We start from the raw sequence: 22332 nt of genomic DNA on the forward strand, positions 1-22332 counted from the left end.
GCTCTACAGATGGAACTAAGGTTGCTAATTGGCAGCCCTTAAATCAGTGAGAATATCCTGGATTATCCAGGGGGCCCAATTTAATCCCAAGGGCCCCAAGAAGTGGAAGGAGACTGAAAAATGTGTCGGAGAGATGAGGCGGAAGAGGGACCCAAGCCTTGAGTGCTAGCTTTGAAGAGGGAGATAGAGAAACATAAGCCAAGGAATGTGGGTGGCAAAGGAGATGCCCTTAGCAGACAGCCCACCAGGAAACAGGAGCTCAGTCCTACAACCACAACAAAGTAAATTCCGCCAACAGCCTGACAGAGCACAGATGGATTCTCCATGAGAGTCTCTGGAAGGGAACACCGTCTCACAGGCACGTGGATTTCAGCCTCGGGGACTCAGAACAGACACTCCGCGGAGGCTGCTGCACTTCTGACCTCCCGAACTGTGAGATAATAAATCTGTGCTGTGGAAGCTAAGTTTGGGATCATTTGTTGCGATAGCAATAGGAAACTGTCACCCCCACCAACTGCAAGCCTCTGGTAGCCGATCTGTAAAACCCCAGGCAGTGAATTTCCCCAGTGATAACAATCCAGATCCTCTTCCAAACAGAGCATCTTCCTTTGTCACATTTCGGCTGGGCTGCAATCACCCAGTGAGACAGGACCTAGCCTGTCTCTCTCACACACAGGAAGGACTGGACAGAAACACTGCTGGAGACCAGCCTGCTCCTCCCTCCCTGTTCAAGCAGGGCTGAGGCAACCTGATGTTCAGGAGGGCAGCTGATGGTAGGGAAGTTGGGACAAGGATGCGACCTCCCTGAACCCAGGATCTTCATCTGCAAAAGGGCATAACGACACTTCCTTTACAAGGCTTCTGGTCAAAGTCACAGCCGGCACCTGAAATATACCATTCAGTAAATGGTGGCCAGGGAGGGAAACTGATGGTGTCTGGGCAGGAGGCCAAGCTCCGAAGAGCACGTGAGGCCCATGGCCGGCTCTCCAGCCTCTAAGAAAGGGCTACTGGGGAGGGAGCAGAGGTTCTGCAGTGTAGGGAGGGGATGGCCCAAGTGAGGCGGGCAGCCCCCTTCCTGAGACCAGATGTCGTGCATGGTACTCTGCTCATGTTGAGTGAATGAAAGAAAGAGCCAAGGAATAAATGAATGAGACGTTCACGTTAGGTGTTACTCCATTTAACAAGGTCACATATCAGCACCAGGCAATCCCACCCTCCAGGTAAATGCTGCCTGGCATTCAATAGAGGGCACCGGTGGGGCAGAGCCTCAATATCCAGCTGACTCCGCCCTGAACTGCCCAGCCTGCAGGCTGCCTTAAGTCCAGAGCTTGGAGGTTCTCGAAGGGGCCTCAGAGCAAAAACGTGACTCTAGCTGAGCTGAACACAACAATAACAACAAACAAAACTGCCATCCATACTCTCAGAGAAGAATTCCAGCCCAGCAAGAATTGACTCATTTTCTCTTTTACCCTCCTCTTAACTACACCCTTCTGACCCATATGCTATTGCTCAGAGAAGAGACTTAAGAAAGAAAAAAGAATCAAGGCATTTTGTAGCTAAGGTGTGTGTGCACATGCGGTATGACTAATTACGCAAATAAGCCACGAGCCCTGCTCCCAGGGTTGAGAGACAGGGTAGTCCCGGCAGGAAACCTCTAGTACAAAGTGTTCAATGACCCAGTCTCCACCCCACATGCCTCCAGCCAGCAGGCTTGTTTAACAAGACTCCAGCAAGTCCGTGTTCCAATGAAGCTGGATTCCTACATGAACGGGACACCGTGCAGAATCTCGGCTGCCTGTCCCAGGGGCACGTGCTTCAGTAGAAAAGGAAAATAAATTAATACGTCCGTTAACTAGCCCAGGCCGCAGCTGACCTTTCAGCTGGTTCAGAGCAAAAGAGGGAACAGGGAGCCTGTACGCTCCCGCAGAAAAACGTACAAGTAAATTTGCAGATAATTTCTCGAGATGCGACGAAGCAGCAGGAGAAATAAAAAGGATGCAAGTGAGCTTGCTTTCAAATTAAACCGTGTCTGGCCAGCTCATTTTTTAAACGTCTAAAAACCAACTTAATGACTGCACATTTGAATTCTACATTAATTTCAGCTCAACATCCTCCCCCTCTTTACTTTTCTTAAAGCAGGAAAGCCTGTAGGGAACGAAGAAGCACAAATGCCACCCATATGCTAAACGGAAACACTTTTTAAAAGATGAATCACACTGATGTCCTTTGAAGTGAATGTAACAGACAGAAACCATGGCTCAATTCGAAGGGTCTGGGGCAAGTCCTTTTGTTAGGGAGAGAATGGCCTGGAAGAACACTTGGATCTCTAAAATGTTACAGTATAAAACCAAGACTTTCTCTTCCTCTGTCTGGCACATTGAAACTGAACCGGTCAGCTAGATCCCAAGCGATGTGACCACAGAAATTTAGAGAGCTAAAAGGAGGCACGGTGCTGAGAATGCACCCCATTCTTAAATGCTATTTTTAGCTTTCTAAAGCCAGAGAGGGTTTTAATTGGTATTTTGTGCAAAAATTAGAAAGGCAGGGCCTGGGGAAGGTTGCCAAGGGACTGGGGTTTCCCTCGAGGTACAACCAGTTCACTGATGGGGGAGGTTGGTACCCTGGGAGCCGGTAAAAACTGGCCTCAGGGGAAAAGAAACTTGTCCCTGAAGGGCTGGAGGAGCGCATCCTAAGCTCTCCACCTGGCCAAGAGGACTCACGATTTTCCGCTCGTAGAATGCCCCACTGCTGTAGGTGGTGGCCAGGGTGGACGCACACTCTTCCAGGTACCACGGCTTGTAGCCGTTCTCAGTGGTGCTGCTCACGGAGATGGTGTAGATGCTGTTGGTGTAGCCATCACAGGAACAATGGTCCCCCTCTCTCCCGCCATTCCCGGAGGCCCAGACAAAAATGGAGCCCAGGCCCTGCCGACCCTAGGCGGGAAGAAGGAGAACAAGGTGTCGGTCAGCCTCGGCAGCTAGAACTTAGAAGTGTAGGTCTCACACAAGCCCGGAGTCTTTCTGTCGGATTGTCCCTTCCAAGGGTCTAAGAAGGATGCATTCAGGGGAGCCTGGGTGGCTCAGTCAGTTACTAGATGAGTCGACATCCAACTCTGGCTCAGATCATGATCTCGTGGTCCGTAAGTTCAAGCCCCTGTGTCGGGCTCTGTGCTGACAGTTCGGAGCCTGGAGCCTGCTTCAGATTCTGTGTCTCCTCTCTCTGCCCTTCCCCCACTTGTATGCTCTCTCTTTTTCGCTGTCTCTCTCAAAAATAAACATTAAAAAAAAAAAAGGATGCATTCAGACTGCACCATTTGTTGACATGGTTCTGTAGGCTCCTGTTTTATTTTAAAGGATTCTTTTTTTTTTAATGTTTCTTTTTGAGAGAGAGGGAGAGAGTGACAGAGCATGAGCAGGAGAGGGGCAGAAAGAGAGAAGGACACAAAATCTGAAGCAGGCTCCAGGCTCTGAGCTGTCAGCACAGAGCCTGATGTGGGGCTCAAGCCCACAAAGCGTGAGATCATGACCTGAGCCAAAGTAGGACGCTTAACCGACTGAGCCACCCAGATGTGCCTCCTGTTTTATTTTAACAGAGCACCTCTGCTTGTGGTGACAGCCTGAATGCTACAGAATCACAGGACTGCACTGAGGAGATGGCCCAGAAAGACCTCTCTGTTCTTCATGGGAAAATCAAGGGCCCTCATACAAGCTATTCTATTCCAGAGCCATGCCTGTAATTTCCATCATAATCTCCTATCATCACAAAGAGCAATATTACTGAGATGAAAATCGATGGCTGAATTTATAACATTAATTTTTTCTGGATTGAAAGAGTTGGTCCTGTGGGGTGGGGGGCGAATTTTCTTGAAAACCCCATGGAAGAGGAATATGTCTTAGAAAGCAAGGTAATTTTTTTTTAAATCGTTTAATCTTTATTTTTTGAGAGACAGAGTCAGAGCATGAGCAGGGGAGGGGCAGAGAGAGGGGGAGACACAGAATTGGAAGCAGGCTCTGGGCTCTGAACTGTCAGCACAGAGCAGATGCAGGCCTCAAACTCACGAACCATGAGATCATGATCTGAGCTGAAGTAGGATGCTTAACAGACTGAGCCACCCAGGAGTCCCAGAGCAAGCTAATTTTTGAAAAGAAGGGGTGGGACTGTGAATTCTGAGCGAAGACTGAACAGGTAAAAAGGTCATGGTCCAGAACGCCCTGGCTGCTCATGGCCATCATATGAGGGCTTCCCAGGGTCCCCACCATGGGGAGGCATTAAAGCAGGCAGATGGGCAATGCCAGCCAAGGCCAGCACTCTACCTGTTCCTAGGTTTTTATCTTTAAGAACGCATACATGAGAGTGGTCAGGGTAGCTTCCTTCAGCTCTCTTCCATCCCACACCCACAGAAGCAATGATTTCTGACCCAACCACGTCACAAACACCAGCTAAAGATGAGCTAATCCGAGACAGAACTGACCATTCTGCCCGAGTGGCTGGACCTGTTGGTGGTGCACAGCCAACCCCAGAGAGCAGTGCCAACACCCATGTGGGCGAAACTGGACCCACAGGGCTGGTAACTTTGGTGTCCTTGCAAGGACCCTCCTTTCCATACACGTGGGAGGAAATTGATACTTACGCCCATCAACTGGCCAGTTTAAAGACTTGCAACAGGATTCTGGGATCCCCAGAGAGTCCAACTGAAGCCTTGCTGCTGACTCTGGGAGCATTACACTCACTCAGAGTTCAAGTCCATCCCGGGCTGAGGGGACACACCTGCTCTGAAAACTCCATGATCTTCCACTTTGTAGACCAAGTGGACTATAGTTCCTTGCCCTTTTGTGCCTATTTGTCATGACTCTGACATTTCCTCCAGTTTCCAATGTGAGGCTCTCAATGCAGCCCACAGAAGTTCCCTCACACTCCCCCAATCCGCTGCTCAAAGCCGCCTCACTCACTCTGCTTTCCACGTCTCCCAGGGCGGCCTGTCCACATGGCCATGAGCTCCACAGAAGGCTTACTCACATTTAGCAAAAAGGTCAACCTTCTGGAAGAAGGGCACAAAGTACCTTAGAAATGGGTGTGTCTGTCCAGATGGCCAACAGACACATGAAACGATGCTCAGCATCCCTCCTCATCAGGGAAATACAAATCAAAACCACACTGAGATATCACCTCTTGCCAGTCAGAGTAGCTAAAATGAGCAAATCAGAGAACTCTAGATGCTGGCGAGGATGTGGAGAAACAGGCACCCTCCTACACTGTTGGTGGGAATGTAAACTGGCACGGCCCCTCTGGAAAACAGTGTGGAGGTTCCTCAGGAAATTAACAACAGAACTCCCCTATGACCCNGGTGTGTCTGCATGCAATTATCTTTGAAGCTAGTTCAAAGAAACTGAAGTCCAAACAAAAAGGTATTTAACCCGTCAGAGCCTATCTTTATTCCATGTGAATTATTTATTTATAAAAGACTGTCATTTTGCTAAGGGAGGGCCTATAACCTTAATGTTCCAGAAGCACAGAGAATGCCCCCAGATAGCACTCCTCATACTTTAGCAAGCACACAGGTCTCTAGGGGTCTTGCTCCATTGCAGACTCAGACTTGGTAGGTCTGGGGGGAGCCCTGAGATTCTGTATTTCTTTAAAATAGTTTATTTCATTTTTACTTATTTTTATATTGTTTTTTTAAAATGTTTATTTATTTTTGAGAGAGAGACAGAGACACAGAATTGGAAGCAGGCTCCAGGCCCCAAGCTGTCAGCACAGAGCCTGAGCAGGGCTTGAACTCATGAGCCATGAGATCATGACCTGAGCCAAAGTCAGACGGTTACCCGACTAAGCCTATTTTTTAAAAATGTTTATTTATTTTGAGACAGAGAGAGATAGACAGTGGGGAGGGGCGGGGCAGAGAGAGAGAGAGAGAGAGAGAAAGAATTCCAAGCAGGCTCTGCTCTGTCAGTACAGAGCCTGATGTGGGGCTCAAACTCACAAACCATGAGATCATGATCTGAGCCCAAAATCATAAGTTGGACGCTTACCCAACTGAGCCACCCAAGCTCACCAAGATTCTATATTTCTAATGAGCTCCCAGGTGATGCCCATGTGGCTGCTTCTGGACCCCACTTTGAGTAACAATGGCCTAAAATGCCAAAGGCATATTGCACTTTACGCTGCGCAGTTACTCCTAGACCAATCCATTCTCACAGGTGTTGAGGCATCAAGAACCTTTCTCCCTCCTAAAAAGTCTCCTAAAGAGAATGTGAAAATGAGGTGGAGGAAACACCCAGATCTGAGATGTAGCAGATGTGTTTGCTGTCTCTGAGGACCTCATGTTCATTTCCCAGGTCATGGAAGCCACAGGGCCGAAGCTGTAGGGGACGACAGTTCAACCCCAGCCCTAAACTTGTATTTCTGTTCAGGTCACAACCTCAACCCGACTAAACCTATTTCAGCGTCCTGCCTGGGAGGTGAAGGGCTCCTCCATGAACTCCGGACCACCATTCCTGAGGGGCTAGCAAATGCCTGACATCTGGACGAGGCCAGACTTTCTGGGCTCAGCCATACTGCATCTCCCCTTTGGGATGACAAGCCACATGAGGAGTATAGCTTCCTAAGGACCAACATTAGGCATACCCCTATGCCAAATTATGGTCTCTGCAGTCTCCAAACCACATCATCCACTAGAGATGAAGTCAGACTTGACAGAGAAAGACTGAAGGTGACAAATAGGGCATCTAGGAGGAGAAACAGATGGGGGAATGTGGTCTGGTTTGAGATCACCAAATTTCTAGGAGGATTTTCAGTGACAACTTTAGACGGCTATGATTTAAGTTTCCCTATATGACATATTTTACTTCAGAATGACTGAAAAAAAATGAAATGACCTCAGTATTTCAAGATACTGTGACAAGAATGACGGGAAACCACATGGTCCCCTCTGCAGCTTCCTCACCCCCCTGACAGCCCAATAAAGCCGAGGCTGCTCGGAATTCAGCATGCAAAGAGCCCCTCGCTGCAGCTCCAGGCTCTCCAAAGTCCTCCATGGGTTCGTCTACACAAACCCAAGTAAACTTGAGATACCAAACAATTGTTTGAAAGCAATTTGGGGCACCTGGGTGGCTCAGTCAGTTAAGTGTCTGACTTCAGCTCAGGTCATGGTCTTGCAGTCCGTGGGTTCAAGTCCCTTGTCCACCTCTGAGCTCAGAGCCTGGAGCTTCCTTCAGATTCTGTGTCTTCCTCTCTCTCTGCCCCTCCCCTGCTTGTGCTCTGTCTCTCTCTCAAAAATAAACATTAAAAAAAGAAAGAAAGAAAAAAAGAAAACATTTACGAAGCACCTAGGTGGCTCAGTCAATTAAGCATTGGACTCTTGATTTCAGCTCCAGTCATGATTTCACGGTCCATGGGTTTGAGTCCTGCATCTACTCTGTGCTGACAGCTCAAAGCCTGGAGCCTGCTTCCGATTCTGTGTCTCCCTCTCTCACTGCCCCTCCCATACTCACGCTCTCTCTCTCTCTCTCAAAAATAGATAAACATTAAAAAAAAAAAAGAAAATCATTTATGGCGTGCCTGGGTGACTCAGTCAGTTAAGTGTTGGACTCTTTTTTTTTTCTTAAATAGTTTATTGTCAAGTTGGTTTCCATATAACACCCAGTGCTCATCCCAACAAGTGCCCTCCTCGTGACTCTTGATTTCAGCTCAGGTCATGACCTCCTGGTGCATGGGATTAAGTCCCACATCAGGCTCTGTGCTGACAGCATAGAACCTGCTTGGGATTCTCTCTCTCTCTCTCTCTCTGCTTCTCCCCCACTCACACACACTCTCCCTCTCAAAAACAAATAAATTTTAAAAACTTAAAAAAAAAGAAAGAAAACAATCATTTACTTCTCCAGGAAATTGGGGGGGTGGGCCCTGTCCTAAGATGTCAGATCTTTAGAAATTATCTCCTCGAAGAACACATGTTTAGGATTAACCCCGTTCAAAGCAGTATCTTACACACACAAAATGTGATCTCTAATTTACAGCTTAAATTAAGCTTAAGCTTTTGTCATCAAGAGTGAGATCCATGTGATCTAGTGGGTGGCAGGAGCTGAGTACTGGGAAGATAAGATATTTTTACTTGGCAGCCCCTTGCAGGCAACAGCTGACTTGGTCACAGAACCTTCTGGCAGCCCTGGGCCAGCCCCTAGCACAGCTCAGGTGCTCAGCAACCTGACACTAGCAGCCTTACATTTTCTTGGAGTTATGGGGGGACAAAGGAAGCTGTGTGGTGTTGCAGGCATGACCATGAGGTCAAATGCCAGGTTGGGAGCAGTCTAAGAGATAAAAGCTCAAACCTCACAAAAAATTAACAGAAAACAGCCAAAAGCAATACCTCCAGAAAAGCAATCAAGTCATATTATTTAGAAGAAAGAAATAATGAACTGAGTTAAAAAAAGATGGCTCCTCTATGGGGCGGGGCTAGGGGTTGGGCAGAGGGAGACAAAGAAAGGTTGTCTTTAATATAATCCTCTGATAATAACTGATTTTTTTCATTAACTATTTATTAATCACATTTTAATCATGGTGCACAGGTTACAATAAAATAAGGACTTTAAAAAATGTTTTAAAGCATAAATAATAAGGGACGCCTGGGTGGCTCAGTCAGTTAAGCCTCCGACTCTTGATTTCAGCTCCAGTCATGATCTCATGGTTTCGTGAGTTCGAGCCTCTCATTGGGTTCTGTGCTGATGACGTGGAGACTGCTCAAGATTCTCCCTCTTTCTCTGCCCCTCACCTACTCACACTCTCTCTGTCTCTCTCAAAATAAATAAATAAACTTAAAAAAAAGATTCATAAAGCACATATAATAAAATGGACTTGAACCATCCTCCTCCCCAGCCCTTCTCCCCCGTCTCCCAGTCCAAGACCCAGGGATGCTTGGACTTCTTGCCCAAACCCCTGCCAGCATTGCCAGGCCAGACCTTATCCTCTGGGCTGGGCCTCATTGAGCCAGCCAGAGCCACCCGGACACTGACCACAGGTCTGTCTGCCTGCTCCAAGAAGCTGTCCTCACCCAGAAATTTGCCACGCCACCTGGCTTGCAAGACCGGAGTCAGCTCCAGTCCCCCCTGGCTCTCCCCCTGCATTTTTTGACTCCCAAGGACCCAGAACTAATGATCACAGTGGCCATGGGTGGGCCTCCTGGCCAGTGGGGGAGAGGGTTGCCAGCTTCCTCTGCTTCCCCTCAGCTGGTCAGTGGAGACCCAGTGCTTGGATGTTTGCTCTCTTTAGTCTCAAGAAATCCTAAACATATTAGGCTTTGTGCTGACAGCTAGGGCAAAAGGCTCAGCCTTCCTGCTCCAGGGGGCCCTGGAGCAGCACACACTCGTGACGGACACGGGAAGCTCCGTGGCTGGGTGTTTCCATGGGCAGGTGGCCCGAGGCTCAGGACGCCCCTTCCACCTGCATAGTCCAGGTCACAGGCCAGGTAATTGGACAAAGAGCCCGGCTGCCCACCTGCACATACCCCTTGGCTGGAGGCTTGTCAGGCTTCAGGGCACAGAGTCCTGGGCCTGGCGGGGAACCAGCTGAGATTCTTTTGCTCTGGAGGGTAGAGAGCCACCTCCCTGCATCCCCAAATGACTTCTCCCTCACACTGGTCCTGGCACAGCAGGGCCATCCTGATCCTCTTTAGGGGCTCTGGCCTGGATCACTCTGTTTTTAATCATTAAAAACTTTTTTTACTCTTCCCCCGCCCCCACCGGTGAGAGATCCACCGAAGCCCTGAACGACTCACACCTTTTTAATGCCATACTCGAAGGCCTGCTTAGCCAGCCGGCCAGGCCCATCCACGGTCTTCCCGTCGTCGTCTGGCCCCCAGCTTGCACTGTAAATGTCGATGTAGTTGGGTCTGATGCCCAGCGACTTGGCCTCAACCACATCCGTCACGTCTCCATCCAGCATGCGGATGCCTGCAAGCACACAAGGGGGCTTAGTGTGCACCCACCCTGCACTTGGGAGGGTCACATGCCCAGGAGCACAGCCGGTAGCCCCACACTGCTCTGGAGCCTTCCAGCGTCATTCTGGAAAACTTTCCCCCCATCCTGTGCTGTCCGATGTGAAGGACTTCAAATGCCATCCAGGGCCACGCTGTGGTGTCCCCGACACAGGACAGCAGCCAAGGAAACAGAACTGTTTGGAAAATATAGGATTCAAGCAGTTTCCTCGGTAGCACGATATCATTCTGGTATTTAAAAACGGAACATATTAGAAGTATTATGATTGTTATTTCTAGAACAGAACTCTGGAGTCATTTTCACTTTCCCTGCTGTCAATAGTTTATTTCTCCTTTAAAAAAAAAATGACTTCATCTTTGATTTGTAATTAGGAGTTTTTAACCTGGAAGATGGAAGGCCGCCCCTTAGCCTACCGAGGGGTTCCACGTTCCCCAGACATGTCTTTAGGGGGTGAGGGGTACAGATTCCTCAAGAGCACCCCAAAAGGAAAGGGGGTGAGCCATGAGCCTCTTCCAATGCCTGCCTTCTCGGCCAGGGGTTCCCTGTTCGCCCTGTGCTCAGCATTTGCCTCCATTAATGATTATACTCTGTACCCAGCAAGTGGGGTACCTCTGTGCTTCACCCAGAGAGGGTGTCTCAGCGATGCTGGGTCATGACTGGGAAGCAGGGTTACCAGCATGTCCTTCCTGGACGCAGAATGGGATCTCTTTGAGGCTCCAAAAACCTGTGCTTTCTCAGCCAGGATCAGCACTCTCTAGGTGACTCTTCGGGACCCACAGCCACCCCACTCAGAGGCCCCCAGAAGCCCCTCCTCCACCAGGCCCAGCTCCATGTGTGGTGGCCATGCCAACGAGTCTTAAATCTTGAGCTATTTAAGACAGAACAGGAAAGAGGACTTTTTCTGATTATAAGCATCACATATGCTCTTTGCAGAAAGTTTGGAAAATAGAGAAATAACTAGTGATAATATTTTGGTTATTTTCTTCCAGTATTTTTCTTTGGCCACAGTGTGCACTTTCTCTCCAAGTTCTTTTTTTACCACAGAACCTCACACAGAACATTTCCCTGCACCATTAAAGACTCTTCTAAGACACGATTGTTAATGGTTGCCGCTTCCCCTCCTGTGCACCCCGGCCCAGGCAGCACTTTCCCTGAGGTTCACCTCACTGAGCAGAGAGGCCCCCAGCTCCCCCAGACTGGGCTGGATCTATTCATGCCGCATCCCAGCATCTGCGTCGACAAGAGAGTACATACGCCAAAAATAGCAACGCGGAATATAAATGACTTTAAGAGACAGAACGGTGACTTTCCCCAGGATGAAGAGAGATGGTATGGGACTCAGGCAGAAAGAACAACAGGAAGGAGGCTCCTTGAGGAGACATCCTCCCCAGGGGCTCAGGGACAGATGTGGGATGTGGATTAAACCTTCCTGTCCCACCCGTTTTAACTGGAATTATGGAGATACTTTGCTGTCGCTTTTGATGGATGGCTGAGAGGGAGAGATGCCTAACACATAAATTTCAAATGATACCTAATCTCTCACCCAGTAACACATGGATCGTAGACGAACAACTAAAAGCATTTTATGATTTGTCAGGGTGAGAAACTTCCTACCTACAGAGAATGTGAAGATAATTTAAATGCAGTAAATTCTTCCACCCTATCAACTCATCCTGCCTAATTTTTGAAGGTTCAGGTGGCCCTGAAGGTTCTCCTTCATGCCCGTCCTAACGATCCTGGTTGTGAGCTTAAAAGAGGCACCGTGTGGGGTCCCTGGGAAGCTGAGTAGGACAGTCATGCTGGTAGGAGGGGGGGCCACCCTAGGGCATGGCACCTTGGCTCTACGCTTAGGTGGGACATGAAGCAAACTGGAACCGCTTGCTCTGAAAGCCTGGAAATCATACTCAAAATCAATGTCAGAGAAATTTATAGCAAAACAACAGTGAGACTGAGGTCTGGGAGACATCAGGAGTTCAGAGGCAGGGCCAAGAGCCATGTGGGAGTGTCACGGCATGGGCAGTGACAGAGGGTGGTGCTGGAGTCATCAAAAGAGTCATCTCTTTATGGCAGAAGGTCTTAAAACTGAGAAGAAGAAATAAATTCTGACTTTAACCCTGACTGTTCTCTCTTCTGGCTCCCTATCTATTTCTCTTCCTCTCTTTATTACCTGCTATGGACTGAATGTTAGTGTCCCCCCAAATGCACATGGTGAAGCCCCAGCCCCCAGTGTAGTGAAGACAGGAGTGTTAGGAGGTAATTAGGTTTGGATGAGGTCATGGGATGGGGCCCCCACGATGGGCTTCATGCCCTTATTAAGAAGAGTCAGCAGACAGCCTGCTTCTTCTGTCTGTCTCCACCGCATGAGGACAGAGAGGTTAGCCATTAGTGAGCCACCGAATGGGCCCTCACCGGGAAACAGAATGAACAAGCACTGTGACCTTGGACTTGCAGCCTCCAGAACTGTGAGAAGTAACTGTCTGTTGCATAAGCTCCCAGTCTGGAATTTTGTTACGATGGCCCCAGCTGATGCAGACAGGACCGCAGCTGCCTGGCTTAGGATGGTGCCAGGAAGCCGCCACTGCTCACACACTAAGATGGCACCACATGGCAAGTGGATATGGACTCCTCGTCACCACTCCTGAGGAAAGGCCCGTGAAGCAGAGCTCTCAACGGACAGTGTGCCGTAGAGCCAGCAGGAAGGAGATGGGGCATGCCACAGGTGATAGTCCTGCCGTGACCACCAACTAGTGACTCTGGGAGCTACCTCATGTCACTAATCGTCCATTTCCTATAGATTGCAATGATGAAATCTACTGTAGCTACAAAGGTGCCATAAAAACTAAAAAAGAGAGGCACCTGGGTGGCTCAGTTGGTTAAGCATCTGACTTTGGCTCAGGTCATGATCTCATGGCTTGTGGGTTTGAGCTCCATGTCGGGCTCTGTGCTGACAGCTCAGGGCCTGGAGCTGTTTCGGTTTCTGTGTCTTCCTCTCTCCCTCCCTCCCTCTCTCTCTCTCTGCTCCTTCTGTCTCATGCTCTGTCTCTCAAAAATAATAAATAAACATTAAAAAATTTTTAAACTAAAACAGATGAGGGGCACTTGGGGCTCAGTTGGTTAAGTGTTGTTGGACTTCAGCTCAGGTCATGATCTCACAGTCAGTAGGTTTGAGTCCTGCATCGGGCTCCTCACTGAGTGTGGAGACTGCTTGGGATACTCTCTCTGCCCCTCCCCACCTCTCTCTCTCAAAATAAATAAATAAACTTGAAAAAAAACTAAACTAAAAAAGGTAATTTAGGTAAAGTGCCTGGCAATAAACACCCAATGGGCACAGTAGTGGCTTGTTTGAAACCACTGAGCCTCACTTTCCCCGTCTGCAAAAATGTTAAGTAAAGACACTAATTTCCAGAGGCTGTTAACAATAATGAATTACTTTTTGCCTTTATTTTAATTTTTTAAGCTTTTTAAATTATTTATTTTTGAGAGACAGAGCATGAACAGGGGAGGGGCACAGAGAGAGGCAGACACAGAATCTGAAAGAGGTTCCAGGCTCTAAGCTGTCAGCACAGAGCCTAACATGGGGCTGGAACCCCAGAACCATGAGATCATGACCTGAGCTGAAGTTGGATACTTAACCAACTGAGCTACCCAGCCACCCCAGTTTTTACCTTTAAAACATACACTGTTTGATAATGTATGAAGGAGCATAAGTTACACACATGTTAGTGATAAAGCCCAAAAAAATTGACACACATGAGCCCTCCATCCATTCAATGCAAATATAAACATGACCCACTGGGGTCTCTACCCATGCCCTGCCCCTCACAGAGGAAATTACTCAGAATTTTGGATTGTCTTTTCATTGCCTTTTTTTTTCTTAAGGGATACTTATTACATGGTTTTAATATTTGTTTATTTTTGAGAAAGAGAGAGACAGACCACAAGCAGGAGAGAAGCAGAAAGAGAGGGAGAGAGAGAATCCAAAACAGATTCCAGACTCTGAGCTGTCAGCACAGAGCCTGATGTAGGGCTCGAACTATTGAATCACATGACCTGAGCTGAAGTCAGACGCTTAACTGACAGAGCCACCCAGGCGCCCTCATTGCCTTTTAAAAACTAGTGTTTTGGTACAATTGTATGCATGCTTAAATAATATATTGCTTTTTTTTTTTTTTTGCTTGTACTGGGAATTGATCGTTTGTTGGTTAGACATGTTATGAATATCTACTTCCAGGTGAAGCCTTTTCCCCTCACTTTGTTTATGGTATCTTTTGCTAGACAGATACTTACGAACAACTTCCCTTTGAAGATCAAGGGAGTTATAATGGGAGCCAAACTTATCCGAGTTCACTGGCATTTACTGTGGGGTTCCTTCCTCACTTTTATAGGTGGGGCAGACCCACTGTTACATCAGCTAGGTGTACATTCTTCCTCTCTGATTTCTGCGTGGACAAGAGGAGTTAGGGTGATCTGAAAGGTTATCTTTCTTCAGTCACTGGTCTGCGTGCTCAGGGTTTCTGTCTATGTCGGAGACGCTGGGCCCAGGTGCTCACTCAGCCATCAGCCCAAAGAGAGGAGCCATAGCCAGTAGAACGGGATGTTGGCAGTGTGCTGTGGCAAAGCTGTGGCCTCTGGCAAGATTAAAGAGCAGCTCACAGTGGGGGAAAGAGAACAGGGGTCAGAGAGTCCTGGGGTGGGATCCCAGCTCTGTCTAACCTTAGACCGAGATCACAAGCTCTCTGAGCCCTTGTCTTCCATGATATTTACCTGGCAGAATAGCTGAGAGAATTAAATATTGATTTAATTTTTTATGATTGATTTAATTTTAATTTATTGAGGCCATAGCTCCTGGTGCTGTTCGAGAAATGGTAGCTTTGTTCTTTATACCCTTATGTTCCTCAATAGGCTTTCCAGGACAGGAGAAGTCCTTGCCAGCCATACAGGCAGACCAAATCAATTCTGGAGTTCTAGTGCCATAATGCTACCTGTTATTCTAGGCTTCTCCATGCAAGTAATAGGTGTTGGAATGCCTGCTTTTTTAAAAAGTTTATTTATTTTGAGAGAGTGAGTGAGCGAGAGAGAGACAGGGGGGAGGAGCAGAGAGAGAATCCCAAGTGGGGCTCAATCCCACAAATTGTGAGATCATGCTGTGAGCTGAAATCAAGAGCTGGACGTTTAACCAACTGAGCCACCCAAATGCTCCCGAATGCCTACTTTTCAAAAATTTCAGTATAATTAGCATACTGCATTATATTAGTTTCAGGGTATACAATATAGTGATTCAACAATTCTATGCATTACTCAGTGCTCAGTCCCTCCTTTTGAACAAGAAGAACGAGATGCCAGAGGACATCCCAGATACATAAAAAGACGGCCTGAATGATTTCTCAACACCTCTCGCAATGCTTTTCATCTCGGAAGAAGAGTGACGTGTGAGGAAGAATGCATAATGTATTTAGATTTTAATGAATCATCTATTTTCCTCCACACTGACAAGTTGCCAACAAAGAAAAGGTAAATATTTTCAGTGTTCCAATATTAGCTTTAAATGGGAATGGTTCTCTGGAAATGCCAAAATGAAGAAAAATAGTAATCATTTCTCTAATGAAAAATGAAAGACCCATTTACTATACGTTGTCAGGAACAGAAAAAAAATTTGGACCAATCATCTGGATGGCCAATTAGCTCTGGGCCATTGGGGTACTCATAGGTGTGCAGCAGGCAGGGTCCAGAGCTTGCAGTCGGGGGGCAAATGTGCTGACATGGCCACGCTGAGGACCAGTCTGGGAGCACTGCAGAGAAGGAAGATGGTACGAGTTCTGGTGTGCATAGAAGCTGTGTCCAGGAGCGAGTCACACAGGTTGGCCTTGCTTTAGCAAGATGTGCTTTCCTATAAAACTGCCTGGACCCAGCAATATTTTACAGGAGAACCTGCTGAAACGAATGCTGTACAAGTCTCTTGGTCAAGTGTAAATAACCAATAGCACTGTTTCCATAGTGACCTGTCCTTCTTCCCCTCCCCCACTACAAATTTATAGTGCTACTTTCCAAATTACTGGCCTCGTGACATGCAGTTGACCCTGTGAAGCAGCACGAAACACAGCAGTTCCCCTGAACTTTCTGAGGAGGCTCGATGTTAAAAGGCATCGCCTCGTTAAAACAGCGAGGTCAGTGTGACCGGATTTGGAGACAGCGTCTATGAAGGGGTATTTAAGTTAACATGAGGTCATATGGGAGGGCTCCTAATTCACGATGCCTGGTCCCCTTATAAGAAGAGGAAATTCAGGAACACCTGGGTGGCTCAGTCTGTTAAGCATCCAACTCTTGATTTTGGCTCAGGTGATGATCTCACAGTTTGTGAGTTTGAGCCCCGCATGCAGCTCTGCACTGACTGTATGGATCCTGCTTGGAATCTCTTGCTCCCTCTCTCTCTCTGCCACATGTATACTCTCTCCCACCCATATGCTCTCTCCCTCTCTTTCAAAAAATAAGTAAATAATGTTTTTTTAAAAAAAGAAGAAATTCAGATACAGACAATGCACAGACCAAGGGATGACCATGTGAGGACACAGTAAGGAGCCAAGGAGAAAGACCTCAGAAGAAACCAAACCTACCAACAGCTTGATCTTGGTCTTCAAGCCTCCATAACTGACAGAAAATAAATTCACCTGATGAGCAAGAAGGCACCAACTAAATGTATTTAGATTTTAAATCTTTTGGCTTCTGAAGGGGACAAGAAGATGCTAACAAAAAAGGAGGGCAAGAAGAACACACACACACACACACACACGCGTGCACACACACACACCAGTACAAGAAGTCAGTGATCAGCCTGGGTTGTTCATGTCTGGAGGAAGGCAGGGGAGCAGGATGGGCTGGGCCCACTTTTGTTTATTGAGAAGTAATGTATTTTGCCTTCAGCAAATGAATGGCAGTAAAAGCGCAATGAACAGCAGCACGTAAAATTAGATCATAGCTTCCTGAGTGTGACAAATAGGTCTCCCCAACAAATTTTGCTCATTAATCCTCAGATTATTTTAGTAAATCCACAGAGAATTGGTTTTTGGGGTTCCCTCCGCAACTAAACCTACAGTACACTCTGTTCTACGAGCAGCCATTCTGGGCCAAGTGAGGTTTCAACAGTTGTTTAGAAATGGTACAAACCTAAAAGGTTTCTGTCAACTCAACTTATTGCCTAAGACAGTAACAGGGCTCTCAGACCTCTAAGTATGCCTACACGTGACAGCCTTGTTCTACAAACCCCAGGGAGCTGTGGTCTGCTCAGTTGTCGGGACACATCTACATTTACCCTTGTCACAGGAAATTCTTGGAGAAAGTGGTTGACACCCACACCAAGTTTCTCTTGGTCTCCTACTCCGTTGATCTCCTGATACAGCCACACCATCTCCTTCCAGAGTGGAAAGGCAGCTGTAGTCAGTGGTGTACCAGGAAAGTAATGGGCATGTCCTACCATGGAGGCCAGGGTCAATGAGATGAGGTCCAAGCTAGGTTGGGTCTTGCATTAACCAGGACTTTTATTTTCTGTTATTCTGATGCTTTGCCATCTTGGGGCCTTGTGGACTCTGGAGGGACCACCACCCTCATGCCCCAGGCTGGCCAATTCCTCAAAATAGTAAAGAACTCTCCTAGGAGGCATGTCTTCCATGTGCAAATTAATCAAGTCCAGAGTCCACACCTCCAACCACCTCCTTGAAGGCACTCTTGCGCTCTGGGCCCCCTCCGTTGGTGGTAATCCCTGCATAACCAAGTATCAGACCACTAACGACAGCCCCTAAGCCCCAGAGCCCACTGAAATTATTCAAATGAGCCAATCCTAACCCTGCTTACTCTGCTATGCCCAGTTCTTCCTGCAAAAACCACCACAAGGGCCTCAGTCCACTACCTCCCTGGCTCCCTCTGCATCCAGGCCAACCCCGAGGCAGCCCCTCCTGGCCGCCATTGCTTGGAGCACACTCTCGTCTTGTAACAAACTCTGTTCAATGCTGTTGTCTCCTGATCGGTTGGCCTCACCGTGCTTAAATAATGACAACTAGAGCTTAAAACAGGCCACTCGTTCATAATCAGGTTCGGCTGATTTTTTTAAAAAATGGTAAACACCGGAAGAGCCTCAATCACTACCTTGAGATTTGACATCTAAACTGGCTCTCCAGTCTCCCCGCCAGGGAACAGGGGCCAGAGAGCAACAGTGGATCACACAGGAGCACAAAGACAGTCAGGGGCTTGGTGGCTTGGGACACTGGGCACAACAGCGTGCTTGCGAGCCAGCTGGGTCACCCACATATCCACTCTGCAGGTGGTGACAGCGAGGGACCCCCACAGGTTGTGCACCTGTGACAGAGTTAGCAAGCACAGGCCCTGAACTGGCTTCTGAGGGAGGCCAGAAGATGATAACAATAAGACTCTCGCATGGCCACCAACAAAGGTCGCGCTAGGTTGTCACTTAGACTTGAACATGCCCTGCTCCCTGTCTGTCATCTTTCTCACATACACCCAGAAGCAGCTACTCCTCATCCAGTGTTTGTGAGGGCAATCTTGGGAGTCCGGATTGTGCACCCCAGGGCATTCAAGAGCCAGCCTTATCTGTCTTCTGGGGGTGACCACAGCAAGGAGGCTTAGTGAGGGCACGGCCACCCAGAAGACACAGGGGTGAAGCAGCTATGGCCGGTTCTTGTCCATCTCCTCCTTCCCAGGGCTCCTGCCTCATGTAGGGATATTCAGACCCAGCAGGCAGCAGCCTCTGATGAGAATGTGGGGGGTGAATGTTAGAGAGGTAGGGGACCCCAGCTCGAGAGCTTGGCTCTTAAGAAGGAGCTGCCCATATTCACTAATCCCCCCCCCCATAACTCCCAATGCATGTAAATCCTACTGCCTTGAAAATATTCTTGGAGCCTTTGAAGATTAATCTGTAGCTTCAACTGTCCTCTTAAAATGCTCAAAAGCCTAAACTGTTTAATGGAAACGCTAATGAGACTTGAGAGTTCTGTGACTCTGAATTAACATAATTAACTAATTTATGAGCATGGATTAATTTAGCTGTTATGTACTTAACATTTTCATGTGTATGAAAGGAAAAACATGATTCAGTTCCCCGAGCAAAATATGGAACAAAAACACCAATGGAAATTTGGCTGTTGGCTGTTTTACTTTTCCTTCCCAGAAACTGAATAAACACAGGCTAAAAAGATGCTCGGACTTCTTGAGGCCTGAGCAGGGGAGGTTTTCTGTTTCTAAGGGTGTGCCAGGCCCCCCGAGGTAGGTGGGTGGGTAGGGTGTCCTGGCAGCCCCCAGCTCTCCCGCTCCCCACTGCCCAGTAGCCTTGGATCTGCTCCTCAGGCTGGTCATGATTCCACAGCCAGAAGCAGGGCCTGCCGGGCCAAAAAGTGCTGTCTCAGGTGACACTCGTCCTGCCTCAGGAAAATGTCTGATCTGCATTAAGCATCAGCACAGGTGAGAAGCTTATCAAAAGCTAGGCTCCTCCTAAAGTTCAAGGGCGAGGGCTTCACTCACCTGCCCCACAGGATGCTGGGAGTGGCCCTGAAGCCAAGAAGCCCTAATGCAGTGGCCAGGCTCAGACCCTCAGACCGTGGTCAGGGAAGGGCCTTTATGCCTCCCAGGACCCTAGGGAAGGCTCTGTCCCAGGGAGCGCACCTTGTAGATGAGCAACTGAGCTGATGGATGGGGGACACGGCCAAGTCTGAGAGCTTGCCTACCACCAATGCCAACCTGAAGCGGAAGGGCTGGAGTGTAACGGGGAGCAGAGCGAGAAGGGAAACTATTCAAAGGGCTGAAATTCTTTTTAAAAGTGAGAGAGTGAAGAAAGATGTATGTTAAAGCCCTGACAGGTTTTTGTTGTGTTTTTGTTTGTTTTTTCTTTTTTTGAAATGCAAGTGCCCAACTTAAGCTTTAATTGCTTAAGGCATCCATTTCAAAGAGGCCTCCACTTCAAAGACTATCTATCCTGAGTACACATACTGCCAGCCACACTGGATAAAGGGCCAGGTCACCTCCAGCCTCTGATGAGGCTCCTTTGTTTTAGAGACCTCAGTTGATTTTTGATAACTGACCATTTGGGCCTCTTGTCTTTTCCTAGCACTTTAAATTCTCGCTCTCACATTTTTAAAATTTATTTTGTTAAAGATTTTATTTTTAAGTAATCTCTGTAGGCCCCCTTGGGGCTTGAACTCACAACCCCAAGATCAAGAGTCGCCTTCTCTACTGATTGAGCCAGCTAGGTGCCCCATCCAGATTTTCAACTGACCAATAGAGTGAGCCCATGAAACCCTACGTCCCCACCTTCAGGCCCCAGTGAAAGCAAATGCCCCAATATACCCCACCTGTGCATTCTCTCTCTCTCTCTCTCTCTCTCTCTCTCTCTCTCCAACCTTGCTATGTGGCCCCAGGTGTGCTGGGTCAATTCCAAGTCATCAGTAATAAACTTCTGTTTTTCTGTTCCCTAATGGTTGTTGCTGAAGGGTGTCTTGCACTCCTAAGAACCACAAGGGGCCATCCAGTTGTAACACTGGCTTGGAAAGGGGAGATGTCTGCATGAGGCTCGCCTGGGGCCCCGGTGAGTGCTTGCAGGCATTTCTAGCCAATATCAAAGGATAGCACTACTATCAGTAGCCTGAGATGGGCAGAAAACAAAAGGTTAAGTGAGAACAGAGGCCAAGAATGACCAATCTCTACCCTCCTATGTTATTTCCACCATCAGAGGAAGTTGAAAGTTTTAGCTTATTATATTTTAGACTAAGAAAAAGAAACAAGGTCAAAATTATGTTTGGAAGGAATATGAATTCAGTCAAGGACAAGAACATATGTGCACACCATGGAAACTTCCTTTTTGCTTCTGTTCTTGCCCACAGGGCTTGCTGGCAGCTGTCCTCACCCAGTCCCCAGTGTGTCCCAGCATTAGAGGGATACCACCACAAAGGGACTATCCAGGCTTCAAGTCAACAGGTCTGAGTTCACATCTCAGCTCCGCCTCCTAGCAGCTGTGTGAGCCTGGGCATGGTAGGTAACCTCTCTGATTATTGGTTTCCCCTGGTAGAAAATGGCTGTAGTAATTCCAACTCAGGACCATTTTGAGGATGAGATGCCAACAGCAAGTGGCGAGAGCTGTTACTATCATCACCATCATCACCATCAAAATACTAAGGAGATTGGACCATGGAGAAAAACAGTGCTTGGTCTACCTCTCCTCGGGGCCCAAATCCTCCACAATAACATGAAAAAGAGAAGGGGGAAAAATCAGTAAAAGCCTCAGAAAACAAGATCAGACGATGAGATCTTTTGAGGAACGGTGGAGAAACAGCAAGCAGATGGGATCAACCAGCAGGAGCAATTCCAGAAGGGTTTGAAATCCCGGGGTTCAGAGGGCTGGTCTGCAAGCACGGGGGCGGGGGGGCATCCCAGAGCAGGCATCAGTGTGAGGAGCTAAAGAGCAGGTTATGCGCCACCTCCTCCAGCCTGAGCAGTGAGCAGCAGCAGGCTTTATTCCGATGCCAACACTGAGGCCAGAGCGGTGGGACGGCGCCTCCCTGGGAACCGGGAGTCAGCCACCACCCTGCCAGAAATAACATGATCCAGCCCACGTCACAGACAGACTGCGGCCATCAGGCCTGACAAACCCCACAAGCAGACAAGGATCTGTGAACACAAACATAAGTGCACAACCAATAATCAGCAATGAGGAGGAAAACCAACATCAGAAAAGAGAACCCCCAAATGAAAAAGCTAAACAGAACAACAATAAGAGGAAGCCAAGGAGATAGGCTTAATGCAGCAAGTTGGAAAAAATTCCCAAAGTAAGTTATCATTAATATCTTTTAAATGATGCAAGAAAGTAGGGCATCTTAACATGGAGTAGAAGTGCTTCTCCCCATTCTTTCTACCAAGAAAAGCCCAAACCCTGGACATTGTGTAAGAAACAGACAGACAATTCTGAAAGGTAGAGAGAAGGTAGACTATCTAGGGATCTCAGGACCCAAGGAACAACACGGTGGTAAGTTCCCTGGGATTCTTTATGTCTCACATATCTGGGGACTTGGAAATGGAGACGCCGGCAGCCTAGAGGTACCAAGGCGAGCAGACCAAAAAAGAGTCCCCCAAAGCCTGTTCTCTCTAGCCAAACCACCCAGGAAGGGCAACACAGCAAGAGAGAAACTTTTCACACAATAACCACTATACTCTAGCCAAACACCACAGATGACATTGTGGTACTACCTCCACCCACAGCAGCAAAGACCAGGTGGGGAACCTAGACCTTTACCCCTGCAAGGCTGTAATGAGGGACTCCAACATCCCTCCTAGGTGACATCAGAAAAGAGCA

At 47.9% G+C, this 22332-nt stretch overlaps 1 protein-coding gene across 2 annotated transcripts in view; it reads right to left on the reverse strand.

The window, feature by feature from the left end:
* The window catches only part of PCSK6 (proprotein convertase subtilisin/kexin type 6), a 142085-nt gene that overhangs the window by 79841 nt on the left and 39912 nt on the right, over nucleotides 1–22332 (reverse strand). For both annotated transcript variants that reach the window (XM_077762402.1, XM_077762403.1), the window contains 2 exons: nucleotides 9769–9941; nucleotides 2721–2933 (listed from right to left, as the gene is read on the reverse strand). In XM_077762402.1, the coding sequence (XP_077618528.1) occupies nucleotides 2721–2933; nucleotides 9769–9941 (386 nt within the window). The remainder of the gene's footprint in view (nucleotides 1–2720; nucleotides 2934–9768; nucleotides 9942–22332) is intronic.

Source organism: Crocuta crocuta, unplaced genomic scaffold (assembly GCF_008692635.1).
Source record: "Crocuta crocuta isolate KB4526 unplaced genomic scaffold, BGI_CrCroc_1.0 scaffold93, whole genome shotgun sequence".
Classification (NCBI taxonomy): domain Eukaryota; kingdom Metazoa; phylum Chordata; class Mammalia; order Carnivora; family Hyaenidae; genus Crocuta; species Crocuta crocuta.